Below are 26,538 nucleotides of genomic sequence, written 5' to 3' on the forward strand. Positions count from 1 at the left end.
TAGACCCAGACTATATTCAACGGCCCGGTCTCAACCAGACTGGCCAGCCGAATCAAAGCCTGTGTTTCCCCGCAGCCGCAAAGCACTCTCCGCACGCAGTTCAAAATCCATCTCTTTCGTATCCAGCATTAGGTAAGCGGAGACATTTTTGCAATGCATAATGACTGGCCTAGACAACAGATTAATGCACTGTAATTTGATACTTGTTTAAAGTGAACTGGACCGTTATTTCTGATCTAGGCTACCATCATCTGTATAATGATGTGGCAAAATGTAGACCTATTTGTAGTAGTCCTATCCTACTTGTTGGCTATCTTACGAAACTTTCATTTGATTTTTTTTTATCGTAGGCTTTCAAGAGTATAGCTGCAGACTGTTTTCCTCCTTCCTTTGATCTTAACGATCTGATGACAATCTTTGTGCCTCCTTGCAAGCAAGAGATGCTTGGCCGTATTTTATTGTCACAATTCAGTAATGCCATATATGGACAGAGACCGCCAGGGACAATGAATACAACTCGAATGATACTGAAGTGAAATTGTCCCATATAGGCCAACAAACATAGGCCTCAGTGTGGGCTAGTTTATGATGAGTCACCAAAGAGATTTACCATGAACTTGAATTGTCCACAGGTCTATTTAGAATGAAAGTTTCATAGTTTTCTAACATAATATATATATTCAAACTGGTTCCAAAATCTGACTGTAGGCTAGGCCTACTAACGTGTCTGGACAAGTGGGCATTTCTCCCCAACAGCTGGACATTTCTGTCATCTATTGAAGGGGCATGTGTGTCCCCATAGCAACACGCACCCACAGTAAATACTGAGGCTGTGTGTGTATATATGAAGAGGAAGTAAAGTGTGTCTGGCAACATCCTACATGTGTTATCCATCTGTCTATGTGTGTGTGTGTGTGTGTGTGTGTGTGTGTGTGTGTGTGTGTGTGTGTGTGTGTGTGTGTGTGTGTGTTGTCATCATGATTCTCTACCTATTTTATGCACTGACAATAAAACCTGTGAGAGAGAAAACAGACCAGGAGGAAGAACGTGTCAACATAATATCAATTATAGTAGGCTTATCTTGTGCAGCAGATTATAGACGTTTTATAACCCTCAGACAATGTGACACAACGGTTGTTACAAAGTCATAAGCTACAATCTTACTTTCATTCACTTTACTTTCCACACATGCCTTTTACGCACACGAAAGGGAACCAGAGCTAAGGGGCTGTTGAAGTGCATGGGAGTCTCGGCAAAGTGCTATCCAATGGGTTCTTTGAGGGCAGCTAGCTGAGAGCGGTATGCATGGAGAAAATGAGTCATCCGGAGTCCTCTGGACTGCAGGAATCTCTTTTTTTTTAAACAGAACTCAAGCCTAATTCATACTTTGCTGTAAAACCGTACACAAGTTACACAGTTAGCCTATTGTCAGTGAGTTACACATAAAGTATAATTAGACAAGGTACAGTGGAAACACTAAGAGTGAAGTACTGTAAGAGATGAAAGCGTGTTTCCCCTCCTCTTATTACATTGTAAATTGCAATCCTGGGATTGCTTTCGGGTTCTTTCTCCTTGTGTAATTTCGCAGACCCTTTTTTGAAGCGGTGAAAGCTGCTTCCAAGGAGTGGCTTTGTCTGTCCCGTACATGTTTTTTTTTTTGAGGATTCCCATAGATTCTCAAGGAGTGGCTTTGTCTGTCCCGTACATGTCCCGTGCATGCAGAATTGAGGATTGGTCAAGCTGACAATTTGGCCCTCCAGACAAAATCATTCATTCATTCAGAATTCATAAAAATATAGGACTAAAGCACATAGAAAGTATAGATCTAGAACACAGAATGTATAGATCTAGAACACAGATTTCATAGCTCTAGAACACATAGAATAAAAATTCACAGCTTCACTTCGAACCGAGGTTTGATTTTTTCTGTCTGCATTCTGCAATGAACCCAACCACCCCCAGTTCCGTGCAGTGGATCAAGTTGTGTGTCTCATTGTTACACTCTCTCACTATGAGGTCCTGCTACTCAGCTAATACAAAAAAGCTTTCCACATTCCCTTCCCAAAATTGAGGCTGCGCTAGAAAGAGGGGGTGAATGGGGGAGTGGTCCAGGCCAGGGCTCTGTAGCCAGGGCATATAAGAGCAGCTGGAAGAGATGAGTGGACAAAGAGTCTCCATAAGAGAGGCAGGAAGGATCATCATAACATGCCATGTCCCCGCAGCTGGGTGGGATACACCCTGTGTTACCCATAGAAGTCATGTGACTGCCTGGTTCTATTTATGCTCAAAGTTGTCGAGTGTTGAGTCAACCCAACTACCCCCGTTGAGTCACAGCCCAAAGACAGCAGGCAACCAGTAACAGATTTGTGGGTAGCCTATAGCTGACACTCAGCCAGCCTGAATTTTCATTTGGTTTCACACTACGTTCTGGAGATTCAGGGGCTGGAGCAAATGTTGTCAGAGTACAATGACAAATGTGTGTGGTGGATGAAACCAGAAACCACATAATATGTTTAACAAAATGACCTCTTATGGACTGACAAAGGTCTATGTGTCAAAGTGTGTCTGAGCAAGACACGTACTGCAATAGTTAGGATGGGTTAAATGCAGAGGACACATTTCATGTATGCGAAAATGTACTGTGACAAAAAATAACCCAAATGAGTCTCTGGGCCATATCATTATTATTTAATTATTCACAGAAGCAGGAATTCAGTTGAGGCATTTACGATGTACTCTCATTAAACAATTTCTTTCAGTAGGAGCAATTAATATTTGTCTCTGAAGTTTAGTATTTGTAAAGGATTTTTTTTCTCAGACACACAGAAGTAGAGAGAAACACCGGCATACACCAACACCATTTCACAGAGTTTAATGATGCACATTGTACTAGTCTAGTACCACTAGGACAAAAATACATCACAGTGAAAAAGGGGCATGGCCTAGATAGTATGCATGCAATAAGTTTGCAACCAGGTTTAGTGTTGAACTTGTGCATTAGATCCACAGATTTAGCCTCTAAGCCTGAGAAAGAGAATGTATTTCCAGGCATCATTAACTTAGCTACGGTATCTGTGCCAAAAAGATAAAAAGCCAATAAATCTACTGGCAGGTAGCCACTTTGAAATGTTGGTCCACTCCCAACAAACCAGCAACTCCTCAAAAACATTTTCTACAGACATCCCTTGACTTAATTACCGTAACCATACATTAAGGTTAAGGTATAGTTTGTTATCCCTGCATGGGAAATGTGGCCTCTGTGTTTGATCCATCCTAACTACTTACCACATGAAACATCAGAAGTTCATTCTGTCAACAAAAAAAAAACATTCCACGAAAATAGCTGATCTACAAGCTCACAATGTATTGCAACGCAATATTTTGCAAGCTTGTATATCAGCTATTTTCTGAGAACAGATTTGGTATAAAGGGGAAAAAGGCCCTCTTTTACAGATCCATGTACCAAGTAAATATCCATGGGGAACCCCGGGCAAGGACATAGGGTATAAGTGTTTAAGAGCATTGAGCAGCCTCAGTGCAGTGCCAGGGGACCAACTCCAGTTGTAATGCCAGTGCCAATGGCAATGGGAAGAGTATGTACTTAACACTACGCATGTCTTTTAGCTTTAACTGCTTTCAACTTGGCGTCCTCTGTGCGATAACATTGTACGATGAAGTATAAAATAGGGCTTAAGTGTAACAAAGTATGCATTTATGTCTCTCAGACTCTCTCTGTCTCTGAGTAAACTATTCTTTGCCATGTTTAATCACAGCATTCTGATTCTTGTGGCTATGCAATATTGTATAATGAGTCTGTGTATTACATAAGAGGAAGATGAGATGGGATCAGAAGCAACCCCATATTTGAAGGGTTGTTTGCATGATTCTGAAGCAACTTCCCTCTTCCAAGGTCAGAACCAGATTCTTGCGATGCTTGTGGGCAGCTGGCTGCCTAGAAGAATGGGCGATATTCTTGCTCAAATGCTGGCGGCTGGCTAGTCATGCAAATGGAGACGGGGGCCTCCAAAATGTTTTCTCCAAAAGTACTGTGTGCCTGTGAATGGATTGCTGGATAAAAAGAAAGTAAATGAGTAGAATAAATAAACTACTTTACAGAAACAGTGCAGATGCCGAATCTTGGTTCAGAGGGTTCTGTGTTTTAGTTTTAGAACACGTACCTCTTTGAAAAGTGCTGTTTTTTAGGCTCTATCTGGAATGTTTGGAATGGTAGCAATTAAGACAGAAACTGCCTTTTTTGTAGAAAATATGTCATTTTGTCAAAAGGGTTATGCATGGGATGAAGTATAAACTAGCCTTAACCCATTTAGGCCTAGAATTATTGAATGCTTTAACCAGTGAAAAATAGCAGATATACAAGCTCACAGCACGGCACCAAGTGCCGCGCTGCGAGCTTGTAGATCTGCTATTTTTGAAAAAGTCGTGAAAATGTGTGCAAATCTTTGACTATTAGGTATTTTCAAAGAGAACGTTTGTAACTAAAATTTTGCTTCTGGGGTGTCCCTGGAACTAAATATTTTGAGATGGGGTCCGTGGCCAAATAAATATCATTTTTCACATGAAAAGGTTTGAGAACCACTGACATAGTAGTCTCTCAAGAACAGACTAACTGAGCTCCAGTTAAGTGAAAAGGACCTTTTCTTTGACGATGGCTGGCCAGATTGCTGTGAAACATGGGTTTTTCAAAGAATTATACACTTATAGAATCGGGCAAAGCTTTACGATTTTTCAAAAATAGCAGATCTACAAGCTCACAGCGCGGCACTCGGTGCTAAAAAATCTGCTATTTTTCAATAGTTAAAGCATAAAATAATGATACACAATAATGTGTACCCGTTCTGATAACCTTTTTCGAGTGTTGCACAGTTTGTGCCACTTCACTTCTTTTTACTATGCCCTGTTACTGTGTTGAAGTTGGGTCAATGTAAAGAGCAAAGCTTTATTTTGACATTTCCTACACAGCACACAAACACACACACACACACACCTCTAATTTGCATGAGGTGCAAACATATTGTTGGAGCCTGACAGGAGGCCCAGAAGCTCTACTCTTCCTTCCTGATAGTCATCTAAAGCTTGTCTCGGCAGGCTTACAGACTGCCGTGACACGGATTCTAACAGGATGCTCAACTTGTGTCTTCAAAATGTCATACAGCTGCTCACTGACAGACTGGCCTATTTAGTTGGCACAGACACCGTGGCACAGTAAAATCCTAAGTGATGTGTGCTTCAATCATCATATATTATCATATATTCAATTATTATATAATATTAAGAAGCATGTGTGCACACACACATATTTGCATGCTTATATAGGCTATCTGTATGCAAACACATGCACACATAGACATCAAAGGGGGCTTTAGCTCCTTCCCTTTTACCGGTCTGTAAAAAACTGCCCTCTCCAGACCATCAATGCAGTTTTTTCACTATGGTGAGAGAAATGCAAATGCCCCCCTTTCCATGTTGACCCGAAGGCAGCATTCAGGAGAATTGCTGTTAAGTAGGAAATAACCATTAAACTGATAATAATAATAGACAAGAGGAGAAAAGTGTATGACGTTCCGTTGGTTTATTCATGAGAATTCTCCAGAATACAGAAAGACACAGGTTTATATAGGCCAGTGATGTTACTAGGTTTTCAATGTAATGGGTCCCGGGACCCACAGGTGGTCATTCAAATTGGTCCCAGAAAAGTTTTATGAGTCCTCAATATAAAGTTTACGCACGCAAAATGGCGTCGGACGTCGGTGGAATCAAAACATTGACGTTTCTATCGCCTGTTTAAGACTTGCTATGTGGATTTTATTTGTGTTAACGTAGGGTAAAGTAGGATGCTTTCACCCATGAACAATGGTGGTGTCTGTGGAATTTATTTTTTCTTCTTTTACCGCGACGCAGTCAATTATTTTAACATGGACTCCAATGGAGGCGCATCCCCGCGAGCCCAGTCCCTGGGTGACTTGAATGAGTTTTTGATGCGGGATGCGCACGTAATGACATCACTGATAGGCTATTGAAATTAAGTCACTCCTCTTCAAGACACACCTCCAAGTTCCAAAGTACAAGCAGGAAATTACTCAACAAGCAGTCATCATTTAAAAATTCTACTAAACTAGTGAAAACAGCCGATCTACAAGCACACAACGCCTCGCGGCGCGAGGCGTTGTGTGCTTGTAGATCTGCTGTTTTCACTACTTTTGTGCGACGGCCTTGTATGATGAAGCAGGGCTTTACTTCGCAAAAAAACATACACATTTGAAACTTGGAGATACGAGGTTTCTGCCCGACAATGACGATATGTGTGCTCCTATGCCACTTCCAAAGGTTTTTCTTATTTTATATTATCTTATAAGCGCTCCTATGCCACTTCTAAAGGTTTTTCTTAAGCTCACTCCAATGTGTAATTCACAGACAAAGTCATAACTCAGTCAGTCACAGTAGTGGACTTCCTCTCCCTCCTCAGTGGAGGAAGCACAGTGAGCTCAGGGCACCAATGACTCACAACACAGAATATTAATAACTAACTATAACAAACTTTATCTTTGTATTCCATGGCAACGGGGGTAGACTTTAAGGGAGTGGCTTAACATTTTCAACAGCGGAATCTCCTTCAAATAGGACGTTTACATCTCTTATGATGACAGTGAGTTCTCTGGCATTCACACAGCTACCAGACTGCTTAGCCCGAGCTTAAATCCACTATACAGAGTGTTACCACAGGACAGGATTAGAGCCAAATCTAATCACAGTGAAGTGAAGTGACGTCTGATTTTGTTTGCAGGCGGCATGGCGGCATACCACCCGGAGTTTGAGCGTGCTGGGCAGCAGGCAGGCCTGCAGGTGTGGAGAATCGAAAAGTTTGATCTGGTGCCGGTACCAGAGAACCTCTATGGGGGATTCTACACAGGAGACGCATACCTAATCCTCAACACCATCAAACAGCGCTCCGGGAACCTGCAGTATGACCTCCACTTCTGGCTGGGTGAGGACACAAAACTTGGCAGTGTTGTTATTCTATCAACAGAATGAGAATATATATATGTAGTACACAGCATTGTTTATGGGCTCTTGCATTAAGCATGAGAACGTACCAACGCTGGTTTATACTGTACTAGGACCTTGCCCGGGGTGTGCACAGTATATGAGATTGAATGTAGGATTATCAGAAGTAATGTTGGAGAACCCATACGTATCAGTGATGTCAGTCATCTCCAAATATATGTTACCATGGCAGCGACACGTGCGACATCTGCGATGTCAGAAATGTGGGAACTGTTTCACCCGGTCATGCCCATATATGGTGTTCCGTGTCCTATGCCCATATATAGTGTTCCATGTCCAGGCCAGTATGTGAGGTCAGTACTATGATGTCAGAGTACTGTAGAAAGACGGCGGACAGACAGACATTCTGTAAATGAATAGTTAGATAGATACTGTATGGTCGCTGTGTCGGGTGGATACCTTGTATGTCCAAAACCGTTACTTTTCAGGAAATGGGAAAAATAACCTGTGTTCCAGTGGATACAATCAGTCAGTGCCGTTATTATTTAGTCACAATGCTCCTGTTAATACTTTTCAATGGTTAAATATGTATTTAAAGCCAACAGACAGACTAAACCACTTTCAACATAGTGTCCCTATTTTGGACATGCCATTATAGTTGAAACATACATCATTGAAACGTTTTCTTAAATAGCAAAAATAGCCGATCTGCAAGTTCGTCACAACGCCTCACATTGCAACACAGTGTGAGCTTATAGATCACATATTTTCACTACGTTTGTGCAAAGTATAAATTAGGAAAAAGAAGGGAAAAAAATTATGGAGATACAAGGTATCTGCCCGATAATTCTTTAGGCTATTTTGCTGTACAGTAGGCCTACGTGCAACACTGGTCTGCAGTCAGAATCTAATCAGGATGTGGTCAATGCACTATCCAGTCAGCATCCCCAAAGCTTTTTGATATTGGTCTTATGCCATGCTAAAACAATAGGTATCAGGGAAGGTTCCTCATTCTAAAAAACACTTCATGTAACATGTAACAAATAACAGATATAATTTTAAAGCTTAGTTGTTTTTGCTTTTTTTGCTTTCTTTATTGATGCAATAGATCCCTGTAATTACAAAAAAAAGAAAAAAGATTTCACCCCAACAACTTCTGTCCAGTAAACAAACTCTGTTCAGTAACAATCATGGATATGATCGGATAGTTAGCATTTGCCAGAAATTAAAGCTTAGTTCAGAATGTGTAATGACAGTAGCAGTAGTTTCAATGCCTCCACATTGCAGGCTTTTCCGCATGTTAAGCCTTTGATTTATACTTTGTTATACGACGGTGTATAAATCAAGCATTAGCCCTTTTAGAGGTGCATCTCTTTGCCGCATAATCTGCCAGACAGACAGTGCAGGGTCATTGTAGGGTTTAGCCAATGCCGGGCAGGGAGGCCAACAACGCTGAGTCGGGTCTATTTTTATCTTATTGATCTTGGCTACTTTTCCTTATCAGAGTGACGTATCATGGTGACTGCAGAGCATTTCCCCCGTATGCAGGATGTTTTGTAACCAGCCTATTTCTGCCGTAAAATTTTCACTCCCATTATTCCATCCATTGATCTGTTGACTAACAGCAGCGAGAGCTCTGAGCTCACATACGAGAGCCAATGTGATTCCCTGTGTGTACACAGTTAGTTGCATGACGACTGAGAGAAAGAAGCAACCTTCACTAGCCACACACTACAGTCACATCCATACACTCACGGTGTGATAACATGGAAGTCATATGTGTTTTGGGTCCTCCAGGTGACTTCTGCACGCAGGATGAGAGCGGCTCCGCAGCCATCTTCACGGTGCAGATGGACGACTATCTGGGCGGTAAACCCATCCAGTACCGCGAGGTCCAGGGACACGAGTCCAAAGCCTTTCTGGGGTACTTTAAGCCCGCCATCAAATACATGGTAAGGTTCAACTTGGCTACGTTGGCAGAACGTAACGGATTGTTTCAGATTATAAATGTAGGTTAGAATGGCAGGCCTCAAATGAGTTGTATAATCTACTGGATGCTGCCCCATGTGTTCTATTTTCCTTTGTTTTAAATCTGCAATCAAACAAGTACTTTTTGTATAATAAGTAGGATCAACTTAAATGTTATCTTTAATTTAACCACTTTGATCCTGGTGTCCCAAAGTGAGTGGTGCTATTTATTAGTTAATTTCATTAAGTGTCCCGCGAAGCTTGGCCAATGTGACCCTGGGCGTACAACAAACTGTGGGTACTTTGTGCAAAGATGTTGGCTAGATGTAGGCAAAGCTTTGTGGGACGCAAAGCTTGGCCTACATCAGTTGCACAACGTGTTGTCATCAATGTGACCCCTGGGTGTACAACAAACTTTGAACAAAGCCAGATGTTGGAGCTTAGCTCCTTCCAGGAGCACTGCTCAAAAAAGAACTATAAAAAGGAAAGTTTTCAAAACGTCACAAAAAGAAATTATTTAGGAAATGTTTGTGCTTAAAGGAGTAGTTCACCACTTTTCAACCTGTCTTCATATAATAGGTCCTCACTAATGTTCATGATAAAATATCACAATTTGTTTCTACTCAGTCCAAGTCTCCTAGGAGAGCTGTGGGAAGTTCAGAATCCATCGTCTTGTGACATCATCATTTTCCACAAAAGAAAATTAATCAATATTTTTGAAAAAAATATTAAGATTTTTATTATCGCGAGAACAATGGCTTCCACTTTAAAATTGCAACTTTTCAGGAATAGAAAGCCTGCAGTTTCTATAAGCTGGATTGGCAATCGATGATGTCACAAGACGATGGGTTTCTGACCTGCCCACAGCCCTCCTCTGAGAAAAAAAAAAGAAAAGCTATTTTTGAGTGAGGACCAATTATATGAACATAGGTTGAAAAGTGGTGGAGTGCCCCTTTAAGTGGTTAAAGGATTCCATGTCAACAGCTGTATACTGAGTAGAACACAGCAGATAGATGCTGCGATTCCGTGGAACTCACATTTTGTTGCTTCTCATTGGTGTGTTCTAGAAAGGAGGCGTGGCTTCTGGGTTCAAGCACGTCGTCACCAATGAGGTCATTATGCAGCGTGTGCTGCAGGTCAAGGGTCGGCGTGTTGTCAGGGCAACGGAGGTGCCAGTCAGCTGGGATAGCTTCAATCAGGGAGACTGCTTCATCGTAGACCTGGGAGATGTGAGTTGGACAAAGACCTTTTGCATTAATCATTATGTTAATAGGATAGAGAAATTAACAACATCCAATATTACATAGTTGGCAATTATATAGCGCCTTTCAGCGCACCCAAGGGAACATTTGATCAATTATATTGTTTTGTCATTAAATAATTATTTTATGAGTTTAATTCACATTATAATAACTTTTAAAGTTTGAAAGGTTCATAGCAGATAATTATAGTCAATGGATGGCCATGATAATAATTTTCAATGTATGAATTAACCCCTTGACCCCCAGCATCCATATTCCGGGGGGAACATTAGCCATCAATAGCCGATCTACAAGCTCACAGTGACGCATTGAGACATGTTGTGAGCTTGTAGATCGTCTATTTTGGCTTTCTTGTAGACAGAAAAAGTGCAGAGCCAAGTTGTTAAGTAGTTAGTTAAATAAGTAGTTATAAAGTCAGTTGTTATTTACTAAAACGTTCTGTCTTTCTGTTGCTCTAAGGAAATCTACCAATGGTGTGGATCCCAGAGTAACCGCTTTGAGAAGCTAAAGGCTACGCAGGTCGCAAAGGGTATCCGTGACAACGAGCGCAGCGGGCGCGCCCGAGTCTACGTCTGTGACGAGGGGATGGAGAGAGAGAAAATGTTGGAGGTGAGATGAGTGGATGGAGCCAAGCACAGTAATCACAAACCTGGGATGACATCCTGGTTGCTCAACCGGTTATTAGTAGCAGGCACGTGCACACATAGACATCAAAGGGGGCTTGAGCCCCTGCCCTTTTACCCCTCTGTAAAAAGTGCCCTCTCCAGACCATGAATGCAGATTTTACTCTTGTGAAAGAAATGCAAATGGCCCTCTTCTAAACTCTCCTGAACTTGAATGCAGCATCTTATGTTGAAAGAATTGCCCTCTCTGTGTAGAAATCCATGCCGTACGCCACAGCTCCAGTATTCACTTGATTATGCTTAGTTCAGTGTGGGATCAAGCACCGAAAATAGCCAACCTCCAAGCTCACAACGCATTGCAGCACGCGTTGTGAGTCTTTTTACTGATCGCGGCCATGACACCCTGCTTCTAAACTAGATCCGGGTCAAGGTTGAAAAAAGTAAAGTGACCCGGCCCTTCAAAATAAGAGCGACGGGCTATGGGAGGAAGTGCCGGCACTCTGCGCCCCTTATCCCTTCAAAGTAAGGGGCACTAAATGGGTTAAATGCCTCAACATCGCTCACTAAATGTTTATATTACCCATTTTTAACTGAGCCTCTATCATGACTGAAGATTCAATTGATAACCCATTGCACAAGGATTTAGCTTTCCTTAAAAAACTGAACTACAGTTGCACAACGTGTTGCATCGTGACACTTTGTAATCTTGTAGATTGTAGATCAATTCTTGTACATAAAATCAGTTCTTTACCACAGAGCATAAATAAGATTTAGCAATGTTGCAGCTGTAGACTTGTACCCCACCATGAAAGCGATGCCCAACACCATACTCTCCATCTTCTGTTCAACACCACACTCTCCCTCTTCTGTTCAACACCATACTCTCCCTCTTCTGTTCAACACCATACTCTCCCTCTTCTGTTCAACACCATACTCTCCCTCTTCTGTTCAACACCATACTCTCCCTCTTCTGTTCAACACCATACTCTCCCTCTTCTGTTCAACACCATACGCTCCCTCTTCTGTTCCCAGGTTCTCGGTCCTAAACCAGACCTGCCTGAAGGAGCGTCTGATGACATCAAGGCTGACGCCTCAAACAGGAAGATGGCCAAACTCTACAAAGTGAGAACATGAAGCACGCGCGCATGGCGTGCATGGCACGCGCACACGCACACACACACACACACACACACACACACACACACACACACACACACACACAATTATATGATGCTATGAATAAATTATAAGTCACCTGTTGAGGAATATTTATGCTACAAATAAGGAAGTAAAAGCAATGAGCTGATTTATTTTAAACTCACCATACAATTTCACGAAGTACAATTCTGATGTGAATATGATCAAACTAAAAGATCATAATAAGCGTTGCTTACTATTCGATAACAATGATGGTTCCCAGAAATGGATAAATAAAATCCCTTTCACCAGGTGTCCAATGCCACTGGAGACATGACCATCGCCCTGGTGGCCGCTGAGAACCCGTTCTCCCAGAGTGCCCTGGAGTCCAGCGACTGCTTCATTCTGGACCATGGCTCCGATGGCAAGATCTTCGTCTGGAAAGGTCAGCCGAGATCACAGCAAAGTGTTCCCCTTTAATTTACTCTGCAGTGTTACTGTAGCTCTGGGTCGGGCAACCTTTTTGGGCATACTTTTATAGGCCGTATATAATTTAGAGTAACCAATTATTTGTACCCCTTTTTTCTTTATGTAAATGAATTCCTCCCACTGCTTTTCACTGCTGTTGAACTCCCGGTAAGCCAGATGCACCGCAGTGGATTCAAACCTATGATTCGAACCTATGACATTCAAAACTCTGATCACCCATGCAGTGCCAGATAGTGAATTGATTTAACCCATTTAGGCCTAGAATTATTGAATGCTTTAACCAGTGAAAAATAGCAGATATACAAGCTCACAGCGCGGCTGCGAGCTTGTAGATCTGCTATTTTTGAAAAAGTCGTGAAAATGCGTGCAAATCTTTGAATATATGTATTTTCAAAGCGAACGTTTGTAACTCAAATCTTGCTTCTGGGTAGTCCCTGGAACTAGATATTTTGAAATGGGGGTCCGTGGCCAAATAAATATCATTTTGGGGTCCTTCACATGAAAAGGTTTGAGAACCACTGACATAGCAGTCTCTCAAGAACAGACTAACTGAGCTCCAGTTAAGTGAAAAGGACCTTTTCTTTGACGATGGCTGGCCAGATTGCTGACATAGAAACATAGGTTTTTTCCAAAAAATATTAGAAGGATTCAAAAGACACTTATAGAATCGGGTCAAAATTCTAATTTTCACGATTTTTTTATTTAAAGCATAAAATATTGCGTCATAAAGTGTTCAGGCCTAAATGGAGTAATGTATTTTTATAGGCTGCTAATTTGAATAATACAGGCATAGAATAGGTCAATTCTGACAATCTGGGGAGACATGTATTATGCACATCAAACAATAATGGTTAATAATGGTTGTTTTTGATCAACATCAATTCATCACCTCGATAGCCCAATCTGATCACCTGGTAGATCACAAATAGCTGGTTGCAACTTGAAACGGTGCAACCGATCTACTATGAATCACCCCATTCAATGGAAAGGAATTATATCCAAATGTCTCCATTCTACGGGATGGAATTGTACAATCTCTACAATCCCACTCACCCAGTTCACACAAATTACTCCCAAAACCCCAGTTAATGGTAAGGCTTCATCACTGGCTGTTCTCTCTGCAACCCGGCCCACCTCTTTCAGACCGGCGTTACACAAATTACTCCCAAAACCCCATTTAATGGTATTGGACACATGAGTTACACAACCATCACAGCTAGATACTTTCCACCATTGTTGTTGGATTATGGCAATCCAGTTTGAAAACCACTGACACAAAAACATATTTTGATGTACAGTGATACAGTGCTAAATATAAGTCAGTCAATGCCATGCAGTCTAGACTAGGATCATGGCATGTGGCCTCTGGTCTGTCTGTGTTGTTGGTCTGGGCTCTATATTATAGATGCAGAGCTTCTGCTCACATCAATCTTCCGCCTGTGACGTAGCGAGAACATCTATACTCGCTAATGTGATAGTCAACCATGTTAGCTCACAGCCGAGTGTTCTGTCTCCCACGTCACAAACAGCTTTTAATCGACAAAAGATTGACTTGGTGTGGTGCTCTGGTACTCGCACTCTGGCTGTCATTTGTGCCATATTTGTGACACTTGGGGAAGAGTGGGATAACTGTTCTCTATTTGTCCCTCAATATGAATAATAAGTATAAGGCAAAATAGATTAGATTAAAAGCTAAGATCAGCGAAGATAAACCCGTGTTAAGAGAGATATGGTCAGATCTGTTTAGCAGCAATGAGGGTACTGCTAGCATCACCATTTATTGAAAGTGCAGAAGGCTATATAGTATACATCAATTACACTTATTTATGTACATGTATGCAAGTTACATTGTGCTACTAAAGTCAGTATTTTAACAGATTAACAGCAGTTTTTGCTTTATTGTCTTACAAGTCTTGAACCATATGTCGTACAGTCAAATTCGTACACGATATTTCACCATTTTTGCTAGTACTAGATTTTGTCCAAAACTCACACAAGTTGGTACACATTATCTCTGGAGTCATTTGATCAAGATGTATCCGTCAGGTTTTTCATATTCCATTACAATTGGCTACGGCTGGCTTACAAACTTCAGTAGGCAACCCAGCCTGGGAGTGGAGCGCACTCTTCTAGTTTTGTTTTGTCACATGGTTTGCTCAATCCCACAGTAAGCTTAAGATGAAACTCGGAATGTTTTGTCATCTGCCTCCAAGCATAATTACCCTCCCCATATCTGCACAATGCTTGCAGTCCAACTCGATAAAACCACGAATCCTTCCCTCATGAACACATGCAATTTGTTTAGCTTCATCTATCTTAACCGCATGCAGCCTTGTGTCCCTATTCTGCCGGGGTGAACATTCAGCGAAAATATTTCAGGCTCACAACAACGCACAACGTGTTCTGAGCTTGGAAATTGGCTACTTTGGCAATCTGGGAACCCATTCAGGTGGTGCATCTGGGGGCACCACCTTGTTTTTGTGTAGAAACTCAGTTTGGTTCCTTTCTTAGTTCATTTCCTCTCGGGTGCTTCTGTGTTTATCCCTACCAACAACAGCACTACTGTACACCCATTTAGGCCTGAGGCCGATTCTAAACGCCTTCTAAAGCCTGACCAAATTTTCTGAAAAACTTCAAATATGATTAAAAAATTACTAACAAATGTTGCATACTGTACATGTACTGTACTACACAAAAATGTGTTCCCGGCCTGAGGGGTAAAAGCACAAAAATGTGTTCCCGTCCTTAAGGCAGTGGTGCTGATAGATTCAGCTGTTAGTAGAATCTGTTTTGAGAGATAACTTTATTTTTTTAGATCAGCTAGTACTGGCCAGACTCTGGTCAACTAAATATATGGGGTTTTAGTGGTTTTAACTCATTTGCTGCCATTTAACAATACCTTCGTACTCTCATATGCCCCTGTCTACATATACTTCCATGTAATTCATAGTGCACGGATCATGCACACCCATGCCTAGATAATGCACAACGTGTGTCCACATTGCTCACAGCTTTCCAAAAAAAAAATCCGAATGGAAATCTGTTCAGGCATTCATGAGATAACAGCCATTATGTTTTCCTAAAATGTAAACAAAGATGGCTGCCATGTTTGAAAGATGGGGTTGCTATGGGGGTTAAACATGCAATTTCGCGATTTTTTTTTCAAAAACGGGAAATTTCCGGGTTCTACGGGCATGGCAGGGCGGTACAACAGGATTCTTCCGGGATTTTCGGCCATAGCAGCATATGAGTTAAGAGAACCAAACAGGCGGATGGGAGTGTACTACAGTACAATGTGACACGTCATGTCCATATTAAGTGCATTGTTTGTCCATGTACAGTAAATGAGTTATGTTGGCAACAAAACAATTTCCTTCCATAGACCCCACATACTTAAGTGCTTAGGAAATTCTCCCTTTGACCCCCAACCCCCGCAGGCAAGGATGCCAACTTGGACGAGCGCAAGGAAGCCATGAAGGCCGCGGACGAGTTCATCAAAAAGATGGGCTACCCGAAACACACCCAGGTCCAGATCCTGCCAGAGATGGGCGAGACTCCGCTCTTCAAGCAGTTCTTCAAGAACTGGCGGGACAAGGAGCAGACGGAAGGCCTGGGCGTGGCCTACATCTCCAACAGCATCGCCAAGATTGAGAAGGTGGACTTCGACGCCTCCACCCTTCATGACTCTCCGGCGATGGCGGCCCAGCACGGCATGGTGGATGATGGCACTGGAGATAAACAGGTAAGAGAGGGCTCGCTAGAGGCCTTAGCCTGGTGAGATTGGCTGAAGCTGTTTTGATGTCAAGCATCGGTTTAAGGAAAAACAAACTCATATTTCACTGCTTTTTCTAAACAGAACAAGTTTTGTTTCAGATTTTGATTGAGAGGAAGTATGATTGATTCTGAGATTGAATACTTTATTAACACTTTGCAAACAGTGGAGCAAGTACAATTACGGAAGCAAGGCTAAGAGGATAACACAAACTCATCTTGTTTCCATTGTGGTCCTATAAACCATCAGCCATCATTTCTGTTTTGTTGTCTATCATGAGGTAGGAGCAAGTGAATTCCTTCTTATATTCAATAGAATATTATAGTCACATCTGTTTATCTGTCCTTTACAGATCTGGCGCATTGAGGGAGCAGATAAGATGCCAGTGGATCCATCCATGCATGGACAGTTCTATGGAGGGGACAGCTATATTATCCTTTACAACTACCACCATGGAGGACGCCAAGGACATATTATCTACATGTGGTAAATACAATACGATACAGACATTTTACTTATTGTTTACTAATACTGACTGTACCAAGTACCAGGTGTGCAGTCGTCGTCCTATAACATAACCAGATGATGCAAGGTGAAGATTTACCCTTTCATGATTCCACTCAAGTTATGAATGTGTTGTGGACGGAGGATCAGACAAAGTTTCAAGAGGGATTGTTAACCCTCACTGGAACTGGGACATGAATTTAGCCGAAAGGAGTGACAATCACATGACTTTACACAGTAAAATGTGTTGGCTAACTCTTTTACCATCTAGAAATGTTTTGTGTTCCCAAGCCATATTTATGAAAAGAATGCATTCAATTAATAAAATAGCACTGAAGACCAAAAATGTAGGATTTGTACTAATCCAAAGGGATGCAACACAGCCTTCTAAAGTGAGTTTCTCACAGGCAGGGAATGGACTCAAGCCAGGATGAGATTGGGGCCTCTGCCATTCTTGGTGCTCAGCTGGATGAAGAGCTTGGCGGTGGTCCTGTGCAGGTAATACCCTCACATATGGGTTGATGTTCAATGCGCTCTTCATGTTTTCTTAAGCTTATATTTATATTCCTCCACAATTTAGCAGATGCTCTTTTCCAGAGTGATTTACAATAAGCAAGGTAAACCAAGAACTTCTAAACCAAGAACAGTCTAAACAATACTATATACTATCAAAAATAATCTGTACTTTGAAACTATAGGATACCAGGTGAATAATGAAGCTAGCATCTAAATAACATGCCATCTAAGTTAAATTTTTAACATTATGGTCAAGAACAAACAAGCCTACAAGCCTACCTGTAAGTAACATAAACATGAAAACAAATGACCACGGTATGCCTGCCTGGTTGTCATATCGACGTAGTTTAGGGTTAGGATGATAAGGGCTCAGGTAGAGTCTGAGGTAACCAGAATGCTCTCCCTAAAACACGCTCGCCCTAATTATTTTCTGCCGACTTTGTTTTACTGAGGATAAGATACAACAAATACGTTTAGGGTTAGACATAATTTTACTGAGGTTAAGGTTAGGAATAGGGTTAGGTTTTGGCACCGTTTTTACTGAGGTTAAGGTTAGGAATAAGGTTAGGTACAACCGTTTAGGCATAGTTTACAGAGGTTACGTTTAGAAATACCAGGCAGAGACTGTTCTACCTTTCCGCCGAATAGACGCCAGAGGCAACTGTGTTTTTGGGCGAGGGTTCTTGTATTCGAGAGTCTGAAGAGATGTATCTTCAGATTAAGACAGAATGGAGTGGGTCTGAAGTTCCAGCAGCAATGGGGGGTTGGTTCCACAGTTTGGGAGCTAGTAGGGAGAAGAGTCTGGACTGTGTGGAGCATTGTCCCTGGTGTTTTAGGCAAGGTTCAGACAGCTTCCCTGTGTTAGCTGATCTGAGTAAGCGGGAGGGGTTGCAGGGTTGAATCGGGTTTCGAAGATGGGGGTGAAATTTAAATCCATTCTAATTTATGTCGCTGCTCTTCCGTTCACTTTTCTTTGTGCATTAACCGCTTCTCTGACCTGTACGTGCTTCTCACTCTTCCCCTCTTCCTCTTCTTCATCTGTCTTCTCTGACCTGTACGTGCGTCTCCCTCTTCCCCTCTCCCTCGTCCTCGTCTGTCTTCTCCATGCCCTGCCTCACTGTCTCTAGGTTGTTGGTGCTCCCATAACCACTCAGGTATTCCTCCTTTCCCTTCGCTCGCCCCCCCTATCCTTTCACACAGGCGATGTAGGCTTCTATACAGAGCCTTTAGCACTCATTCATTGTAGCAAACACTAAGAGATGTTCTCATCGGGCTAGTCCCAGTTGTCCAACGTCCCAGTTGGGCGACCAGACTGTAAAGCAAGCGATCTTCATCCCATTCATGCGTTTATCGTGCGCTTGCCCAGGCCTTACGGCCTGGGCATAAATATAACGATTGCATTCACCACGGCTTCGTGGTGAATGCAATCGTTCACCTGTGGCGCTCGGGCGCGTAGAGCAGGACCAAGGTCCGCTGGCCTTCGCGCCGCTTGCAATGTCGTGGACAATAATTACAGTCGGACGTTGGACAACTGGGACGTTAGACAACTGGGATTTTCCCGTTCTCATCCTGTTATCCTTTTCTCAACTAACCTTGCCTGTCGTTGAGTTTCTGGATCATCTTTGTCAGTGTGTAGCACCGTCCTGTACTAATCTCCTGAGATCTCTGCCTAATGGTGCCTCTGGGGACATTTGCAGTGTATTCAATGGGTTAAAACTGTGTGGAAACAATAGGGAAATTAAACAAATATATATGACAGCATCGCAGAACCCATGCATAGACTTTTAAGGTGGTCCTTCATATTGGGACGGTGTTAGGATTGGTTTTCAAAGCAGTGGGCATAGGATTGTTAGGTCTGATTTTCTCCGCCGCTCATGCCCACACGTTGAAAATAGATTTCCCCGGATGTATCAGTATGTGGAGATGACAAAATTGGTTTGGCGATGACGAAAGTGTGAAGAAATATGGTGAAAAGCCACAAACTTATAGCAATCTTGCTTTGGAAAATCTGTGTATGACAGGTCAGACCAAAGATTCACGATGAGACAAAGCATTAGAACGTTGAGGAGAAAAATCCCAAAGCTCTGAATTACCCCTTCGATTTAATTTTCATTGGTAGTACTATCAGGGTGGTGCCTTCCTCTGATGTGGGAATCCAGTTGATTGCAATCCACAAACAAATGTTCTGCCCTGGGCTAAGAAACAGGACATTCCAGTGACTATGCTAATGGTTGGTTCCTTTCTACGACCACTTATGTTGTCAGGTCAACACTGAGAACACAACGCAGTCCTGTTGTTTAAACTTTAAACTATGTCCTGACCCAAACATGAGCTCAAGATATCACGGTAAACATGAATGTATGTCAAATCATTGCAGATATGGATTTGATTGAGTGGTGTTTTGTAACACCTTTTGGTTCTGTATAGACCAGAATAAATCAGAATGTTTGCACACAAACAGGTAGGGATTATTATTATTATTATTTTAATACAGAATGAGATCATATCGACATCGGTTTAGATCAGTTATCGGCCATAACAGCAATTACCATATTGCCCATCCCTAGTCCAGTACATTAGCTAGCCTAGTTGTCAACCTGTGGATATTTATAACAAAATAATATATCTCTAGTACTCAATAATAATATCATTGATAGTGTTCCAGTGTTCTGTTCTTCAAAAGATAAGGTTAGCGGATAATACTGCCCAAAGCGGCTCTTCCAGTCAGTGTTATCCACCTGGAAGTAAATCTTCCTGCATTGTGTCTTCATCTATCTACTGTTATATACATGTATTGCTTGTGCATCGACTGTTTGTGTTTGTGTTCTGTTGGAGCATGTCGAACGGTTATCTTAAATCATTTCATGTGTTTGAATTCATTCACCGTTGAAACTTTTGCTGCTGATATATATTTATCATGATATTATTTTCCCCTGATTTCAATCTCACTCTCAGAACAGATGTTTTGCAAGTATTAGTTCTGTATAAAGTGATTAGATTAATTTCAGTAATTATAGTGATAATGGAAGAGAACAGGATATCATATTGATTCATAAGCCATTGCTATAAGCCCCATTTCCACTGTAGGGCCGACCCAGAACCAAGAACTTTCAAGAACCTGAGAAGTTCCGGGACCAAGTTCTGCTTACGTTTCCATATAACCAGAGCTAACCGGGAAGGTCCCAAAAAAGAGCAGCAGCACTGCTGGCCCCTCCCATAGGTTCCCAGAACTAAAGTTTAGTTCCTCACGAGCAGGACCTAAAAAAGGTTCCAGGAACCTTGTCTGAAACCGGGCCGTTCGCAATGGAAACAAAACCAGAACCAAAAAAATAGGTTCAGGTTCCCGAAAGTTCTGGTTCCACCTTGCAGTGGAAAAGGGGCTTGTCTCGTTATAAAGAACAGCCATCTCTTGTTGTATATGGTATATACAAGATTGTGTAACATCGTGCTAGTATGTCTCTCTTCTCCCCTGGCTTGCAGTTCTAAGGCAAAAACTGAAGCAAAGCTTTGTGCAAGCAAGCGTATACAGCACTTCATACCTAGAATTGTAGGAATGTTCATGAGAACAGAGCAAACTCACATGGAGGTAAATAAGTAAATACCCTAAATCTAAGGCAGCTACAAGAATGTTATCATTCATAGTCATTCTATAATATTTAAGGGAGAGGAGGGCAAATCCCTTTGTGTTTAGGGCATACATGGGCAACTGGCGGCCCGGGGGCCACATGCGGCCCCCACCTTCACTTAATGCGGCCTGCAGGTTAATACCGGAATACTGATATATTATTGATTTCAGCTGTTACAATTCCAAACATGAATTCTGTCAGTCTATATTAGTAGCTTAATGACTAGTATAGTAGTATTAAAATGTATTTTTTTATGTCCAATGTATTTGTATTTAGGTTCATAAAGTTAACATGAGTACCGTATATAACTAAATGCGTTTGAAATTGAATCAAAATGTTACATTTCAGGATTCCAATTAAGAAATAACAAAAAATAATTCAGGATTCCAATTCAAAAGAAGCAAAACGCATCGCAGCGCGATGCGTTTTGAGCTTGTAGATCTGCTATTTTTGCTTCTATTGTATGCAATACTAGAATGACAAATGTGGCCCTCTGGATTGAAGGTGGAAATATAGTGGCCCTCACCATCATCAAAGCTTAGTTGCCCACCCCTGGTTTAGGGTAATCGTGATGAGGTAGGCAGCCTGCATCCATCTTGTGATGAGGTATCCTGCGTTCACATGGCCAGACACAGACAGAATGGAGAACAGAGAGTTTGCTCAAACCTTGGCATTATTACTGTTTATAATTCAGCCTACCTATCATGTTGGGGAAAAATCGTGACTAGCATATTTTGCTCTGATGACTGACTTGGCAGAAAAACTAATAGAATAGACTTTAATTTCCATTTGCACAAATGCAATCACAGCCCAGCCATGCATATTTACATATTTATGGGATTATTAGAGAGTATAGCTGTAAACCAAGGAGACTAGGATGTGGTATTGCACAGCTCTCTGCAAAATCACCCAAACAGTGTTCCATCTAAAGTCAGAAATCGTGTCTCCAGACAATCAAAGCTTGGCACTGTCAAGTGTCAAGTGATGTTTTGATGGCTCAATGCTGCCACCTTGTGTTGGGCCTTTTTCTCACATGTTAGGATTACTGTACCCAGTAAAATCTTCGGTTTAACTATCTAACATGAAGTGTTACAGTGCTTAAAAGGTACAGTTTTGTCAACTGTAGACACAAATAGGTCAACTTCACAAATGAACAACGAAAGAAGCATGATTTGTCTTCCCGAATTGCTATAACATTTGTCAATGTAACCTTAAATAATGTATTCTATTTTTGTCTAACGTGTGTGTGTGTGTGACAGGTACGGGTAGTGCAAGGCAAGGAGCCAGCCCACCTGATGAGTCTGTTTGGCGGGCAGCCCATGGTGGTGTACAAGGGAGGTACGTCCAGAGACGGGGGTCAGTCTGCCCCTGCTGACACACGTCTATTCCAGGTGCGCTCCAACTCAGCAGGCCATACACGAGCTGTGGAGGTAAGGAAACATGTGATCTTTTACAACACACACGCACACACACACACGCATGTATGTTGTGATTAACTGGCCCTATACCAACAGTCATGGGGAATGGACACTACATAAGAAGGTTTTAATGTAGTAGTAGATTACAGAATGTCTTGTTACAGTGTTTTTGTGCAAAATGTAGTTGGTCTATATTTACATTTGCGTTTGTTCTCCCACATGGTCCAAACACGCTGAGGCCACACACACACACCTGCGTCTACTTATTACCTGATTGAGTGACGTGACCCATCACCGACATGTTGACTGCCCCCTGTGAAATAATGATGCCACTCAGCATATATATATATATATATATCAGCATTTATTTCCTAACCTGTGGGCCATGAAAGTGGGCCAGGTCGTTTTGAAGGCTTTGAAGGCTTTCAAACTTTTCAAGTCTGCCCTAATCCAGAAAAGCTTGGTAACCACTGTAGCAGTACCCTGCATGTTAATCATCATCCATCATGTCTTCTTTCATCGTTGTAGCTTGACGCCATGTCAACCAACCTGAACTCCAATGATGCGTTCGTCCTGGTGACCCCAGGCGGTTGCTTCACCTGGGTGGGCCAGGGTGCCAGTGACACAGAGAAGCAGGGGGCCCAGCAGCTGTGTGACATCCTGGGGGTGTCGGCCGATGAGCTGCCCGAGGGAGGGGAGAGCGGTGAGAAGAGTCATGTTTGGACTACTGTGTGGCACACAGGAGAATCCTCAGTGGGCATTTACATGCACATTTGGATACTCTCAGAGTTAAACATTTACACTGATGATGTTGCTGTTTTATGAAGGCGTACCCATGTTGTTCTCTGAGTTCTTGAAGAAACAGTTTTCTTTTGCTTTTGCAGTTTTAACACATAGGATGTTTGTGTGTGTTTGCAGATGACTTCTGGGAGGCACTGGGAGGAAAGGCAGAGTACCGCACCTCTACCAGACTCAAGGACAAGATGGACGCTCATCCACCCAGGCTATTTGCCTGCTCCAACAAGACCGGGAACTTCATTGTATGTCCCTGTGGCTCATCTTTGGTTGCTTAGTGTTACAAGAACCTATTACACTTTTGAGCCCATTCTAGTTTACTGTCAATAGTAGGCCAAATGCTACAGTCATTTTGGGATACACTACACATGCATACAGTACACTAATTGGGCATGCACTGATATAATTAAGACGAACTTTGAAAGATAACGTTACTGTTTGACAAATTCATAATTTATTTTTTAAACCCTCCCCTGACTTCTATATTTTACTTAAAAAAGGAAAAGGCTATAAAGTATTTAAGCATGCACTGAAATGTTTCAAATCTGTATAACATTTCTTCTTTACAATATATGTGTGCCTTTCATTTAACTTCATTCAGACGGCAGAGAGTTTCACTTAAAATTTAAAGATTTCATTAATCTCCAGAATATGAGAAAAGAGACAATGAAGTTAAACTACTGTTGTATTATGTGATAAAGCCTTATTTTTTAATTACATTTTCTATCACCCAGATCGAGGAGGTGCCTGGGGAGATAACCCAGGATGACCTTGCCAATGATGATGTCATGATCCTGGACGCCTGGGAACAGGTACAATTATATGGTGTTACCACTTCATTATGTCTACTGGAGACACTCAATTACTGTTGCTAAAGTAAGCATAAAAGGTGAACAGAAAGTTCCTGTCTCTGCCATCTTCAAACATGAAGGTGTAAACTATTGAAGTTTTATATTTCAAAACTTCACAATTCACCACAAAGTTTCACCAAACATCAAGGAAAACTACATCTTGTAAATTATAGATTTACCTTACAAAGACATTGTTCGGGATTTAAATTAACATTAATTCCCTATTTTCATTTTAAGGTATTTGTCTGGATCGGCAATGAGGCCCAAGAAGAAGAGAAGACTGAAGCCATGGCTTCAGGTAAGGACATACAGTATGGAGGACAGAACACATTAAAGAGAAATCCTTACCAAACTGACTTAACCACATGAACACTATCGTCCCTTTCCTGGGTTAGGGTTGTGTCCTAATAGGAGAACATTCGGTGAAAATTGCCCATTTTGCACAAATTGTTGATCTAAAAGCTCCCAATGTGTTGTAATGTGACTTGTACTGTAGATCGTCAAAAGGATTTGGTGTAGAAGGAAAAATCACACCTAGTGTGAAGAGGTGCTATTTCATCAAGTGCCCCGCTGGCCAATCACAGCGCGTCCTGTGAAGCTTGGCCAATGGGACCCTGGGCGTAGGTGTAGGCCTGGAAACCCTTTGGGGGACGGACATTTTTTGGGGACCAGAGATTTTTTGGGGACCGGATAAAGCCAGATGTTGGAGCTTAGCTCCTTCCAGGATCACTGCTCAGAAAGAATGGGACCATGTATAGACCCTTATAAGCCTTTGCACAGCAGCGTCGCGTGGCATTTTCTTTATATCATTATTGGCTCATGTTTTAAAATCCCTTCCTAGTCGTCAACAACTGAATATCGGTAAGAGGATATTCAATAATCCAATGCCTGTCTCCTTTCAGCGGCCCGCTACATCGAGACAGACCCTGCCAACCGAGATCGCAGGACACCCATTGTGAAGATCAAGCAAGGGTTCGAGCCACCTACGTTCACAGGCTGGTTCCTGGGCTGGGACCATGACTACTGGACCACTGACCCTCTGGAGCGGGCCATGGCCGAACTGGAGCTGTGAGCTCTCACCTACCCTGACCTCTGCCCGCCCTGCCCTATGCACTGAGCTCCAGGTCTAAGACTTTCAGTGGGCAATCTCGCCAATACTCTGCCAATCTCCTGTCGTCACAGTGACGGAGAAAGAAGGATTTCTTTAGATTTTCTTTTTTACTTTTAGCAAATATGTGTCAAAACCCTGTAGTGTTTTAAGGGCTGGATAGAGCGAATAATTTTCACTGTGCAATGTTTTAATTAAAGCCAGACCGTCATCTTTCTAGTTAGTATAGTTAGTATTAATATCGGCCAATATTCCACTTTTTTTGATACCATCGGTATCAGCAATTATGCAGCCGATGTGTCCCGGGTTTTAAATAAGTGAAAATAGCTACATATCTACAAGTTCACAATGCATAGCATCGCGACGCAGTGAGCTTGTAGATCGGCTATGTATTTCAAATTAGAAAATATTAGCACTTTTTGACAAATGTCGGTCAAAACATAGGACTCGCCAAAATCAGGATCAGCATCAGACCCCAAAATCTGTCAAGCTTTTGAATCCCTTGTCCTGCATGCCAAACTGATGCTTTTATACTCATTATGAAATTAGTGTGTTTACGGTAAGGGCCCTAGATTGCGCGCTGCCTTACCCTTATCCCTAAACATATAATAGCCATATTTTACATTTAAAATAGTTCAAATAGCCGTTCTACATTGACACAGTGTGAACTTGTAGATCTACTATTTAAACTATTTTAAAATGTAAAAGATAGAAATGAAGCTTTAATGCATTCACTGGCTTCATAGGCTTTTGCACTTGCAGCGGTTTGTTATGACCTTTAATGAACTTCATGTTAATGTGTGTATTTTATTTTATTTTATTTTATACAGCACGTTTGACAATGGTACCTGCTCGCTAATGACAATTGTAATGAGGACAGACACACAACATAAGACATAAGAATCCTTGGTGTGGAGAGATGTATGAAAACACACTGCCACGGACAAATCACCCACAAAGCAATACAACTAATGCCTTAATCTCCTTAACTTTAGTTTACATTGGTTTATATTTTTGAGGAACTACCATTATTTACTGTAAGTATTGTTGAATGAGGTCATTCATACAATACCTTCCAGGAGTTAGAGAGGCCCCTTAACCAAAAACAGCCCACACATATTGTGAGCTTGTAGAACTGTATAACATATACGTTTTAAGTGGTTAATGGGTTTTTACTTAAGAGGTATTTATTTAAACATGCCACAGTTTTCCTTCCAGCTGTGGCTTCTGCCTGTGTGCCTACTCCAGATGCTTGTGCAATGCTGCAATTAACTATACTTCCACGTAACAACATAAAGCTTTGCTGCTTGTACACCCAGAACCAGTCACATTCTGCTCCCTCTCATATCACTTTATCTGCGGTTTACACAAACCATTTAAATAAACTCCTTATAAAACACTGGTGAACATGTGATTGTCTCTTTGAATTTACATTTACCAAAGTGG

The 26,538-nt window shown here is 41.8% G+C and overlaps 1 protein-coding gene across 1 annotated transcript; it reads left to right on the forward strand.

Annotated features, from left to right (window-relative positions):
- Positions 1-26,472, forward strand: LOC308299417 (gelsolin-like). Its single transcript, XM_080743191.1, has 16 exons — positions 1-132; positions 6,803-7,003; positions 8,821-8,975; positions 10,059-10,220; positions 10,713-10,862; positions 11,909-11,998; positions 12,326-12,458; positions 15,940-16,244; positions 16,627-16,760; positions 17,186-17,276; positions 22,180-22,350; positions 22,867-23,041; positions 23,257-23,378; positions 23,868-23,945; positions 24,222-24,282; positions 24,887-26,472. Exons 2-16 carry the CDS (start codon positions 6,808-6,810, stop codon positions 25,054-25,056), a joined length of 2,193 nt encoding a protein of 730 aa, XP_080599317.1. The 5' UTR covers positions 1-132; positions 6,803-6,807; the 3' UTR covers positions 25,057-26,472.
- The last annotated feature ends 66 nt before the right edge of the window (positions 26,473-26,538 follow it).

Source organism: Nannobrachium achirus (genome assembly GCF_963921795.1).
Source record: "Nannobrachium achirus genome assembly, chromosome: 15".
Lineage (NCBI taxonomy): Eukaryota > Metazoa > Chordata > Actinopteri > Myctophiformes > Myctophidae > Nannobrachium > Nannobrachium achirus.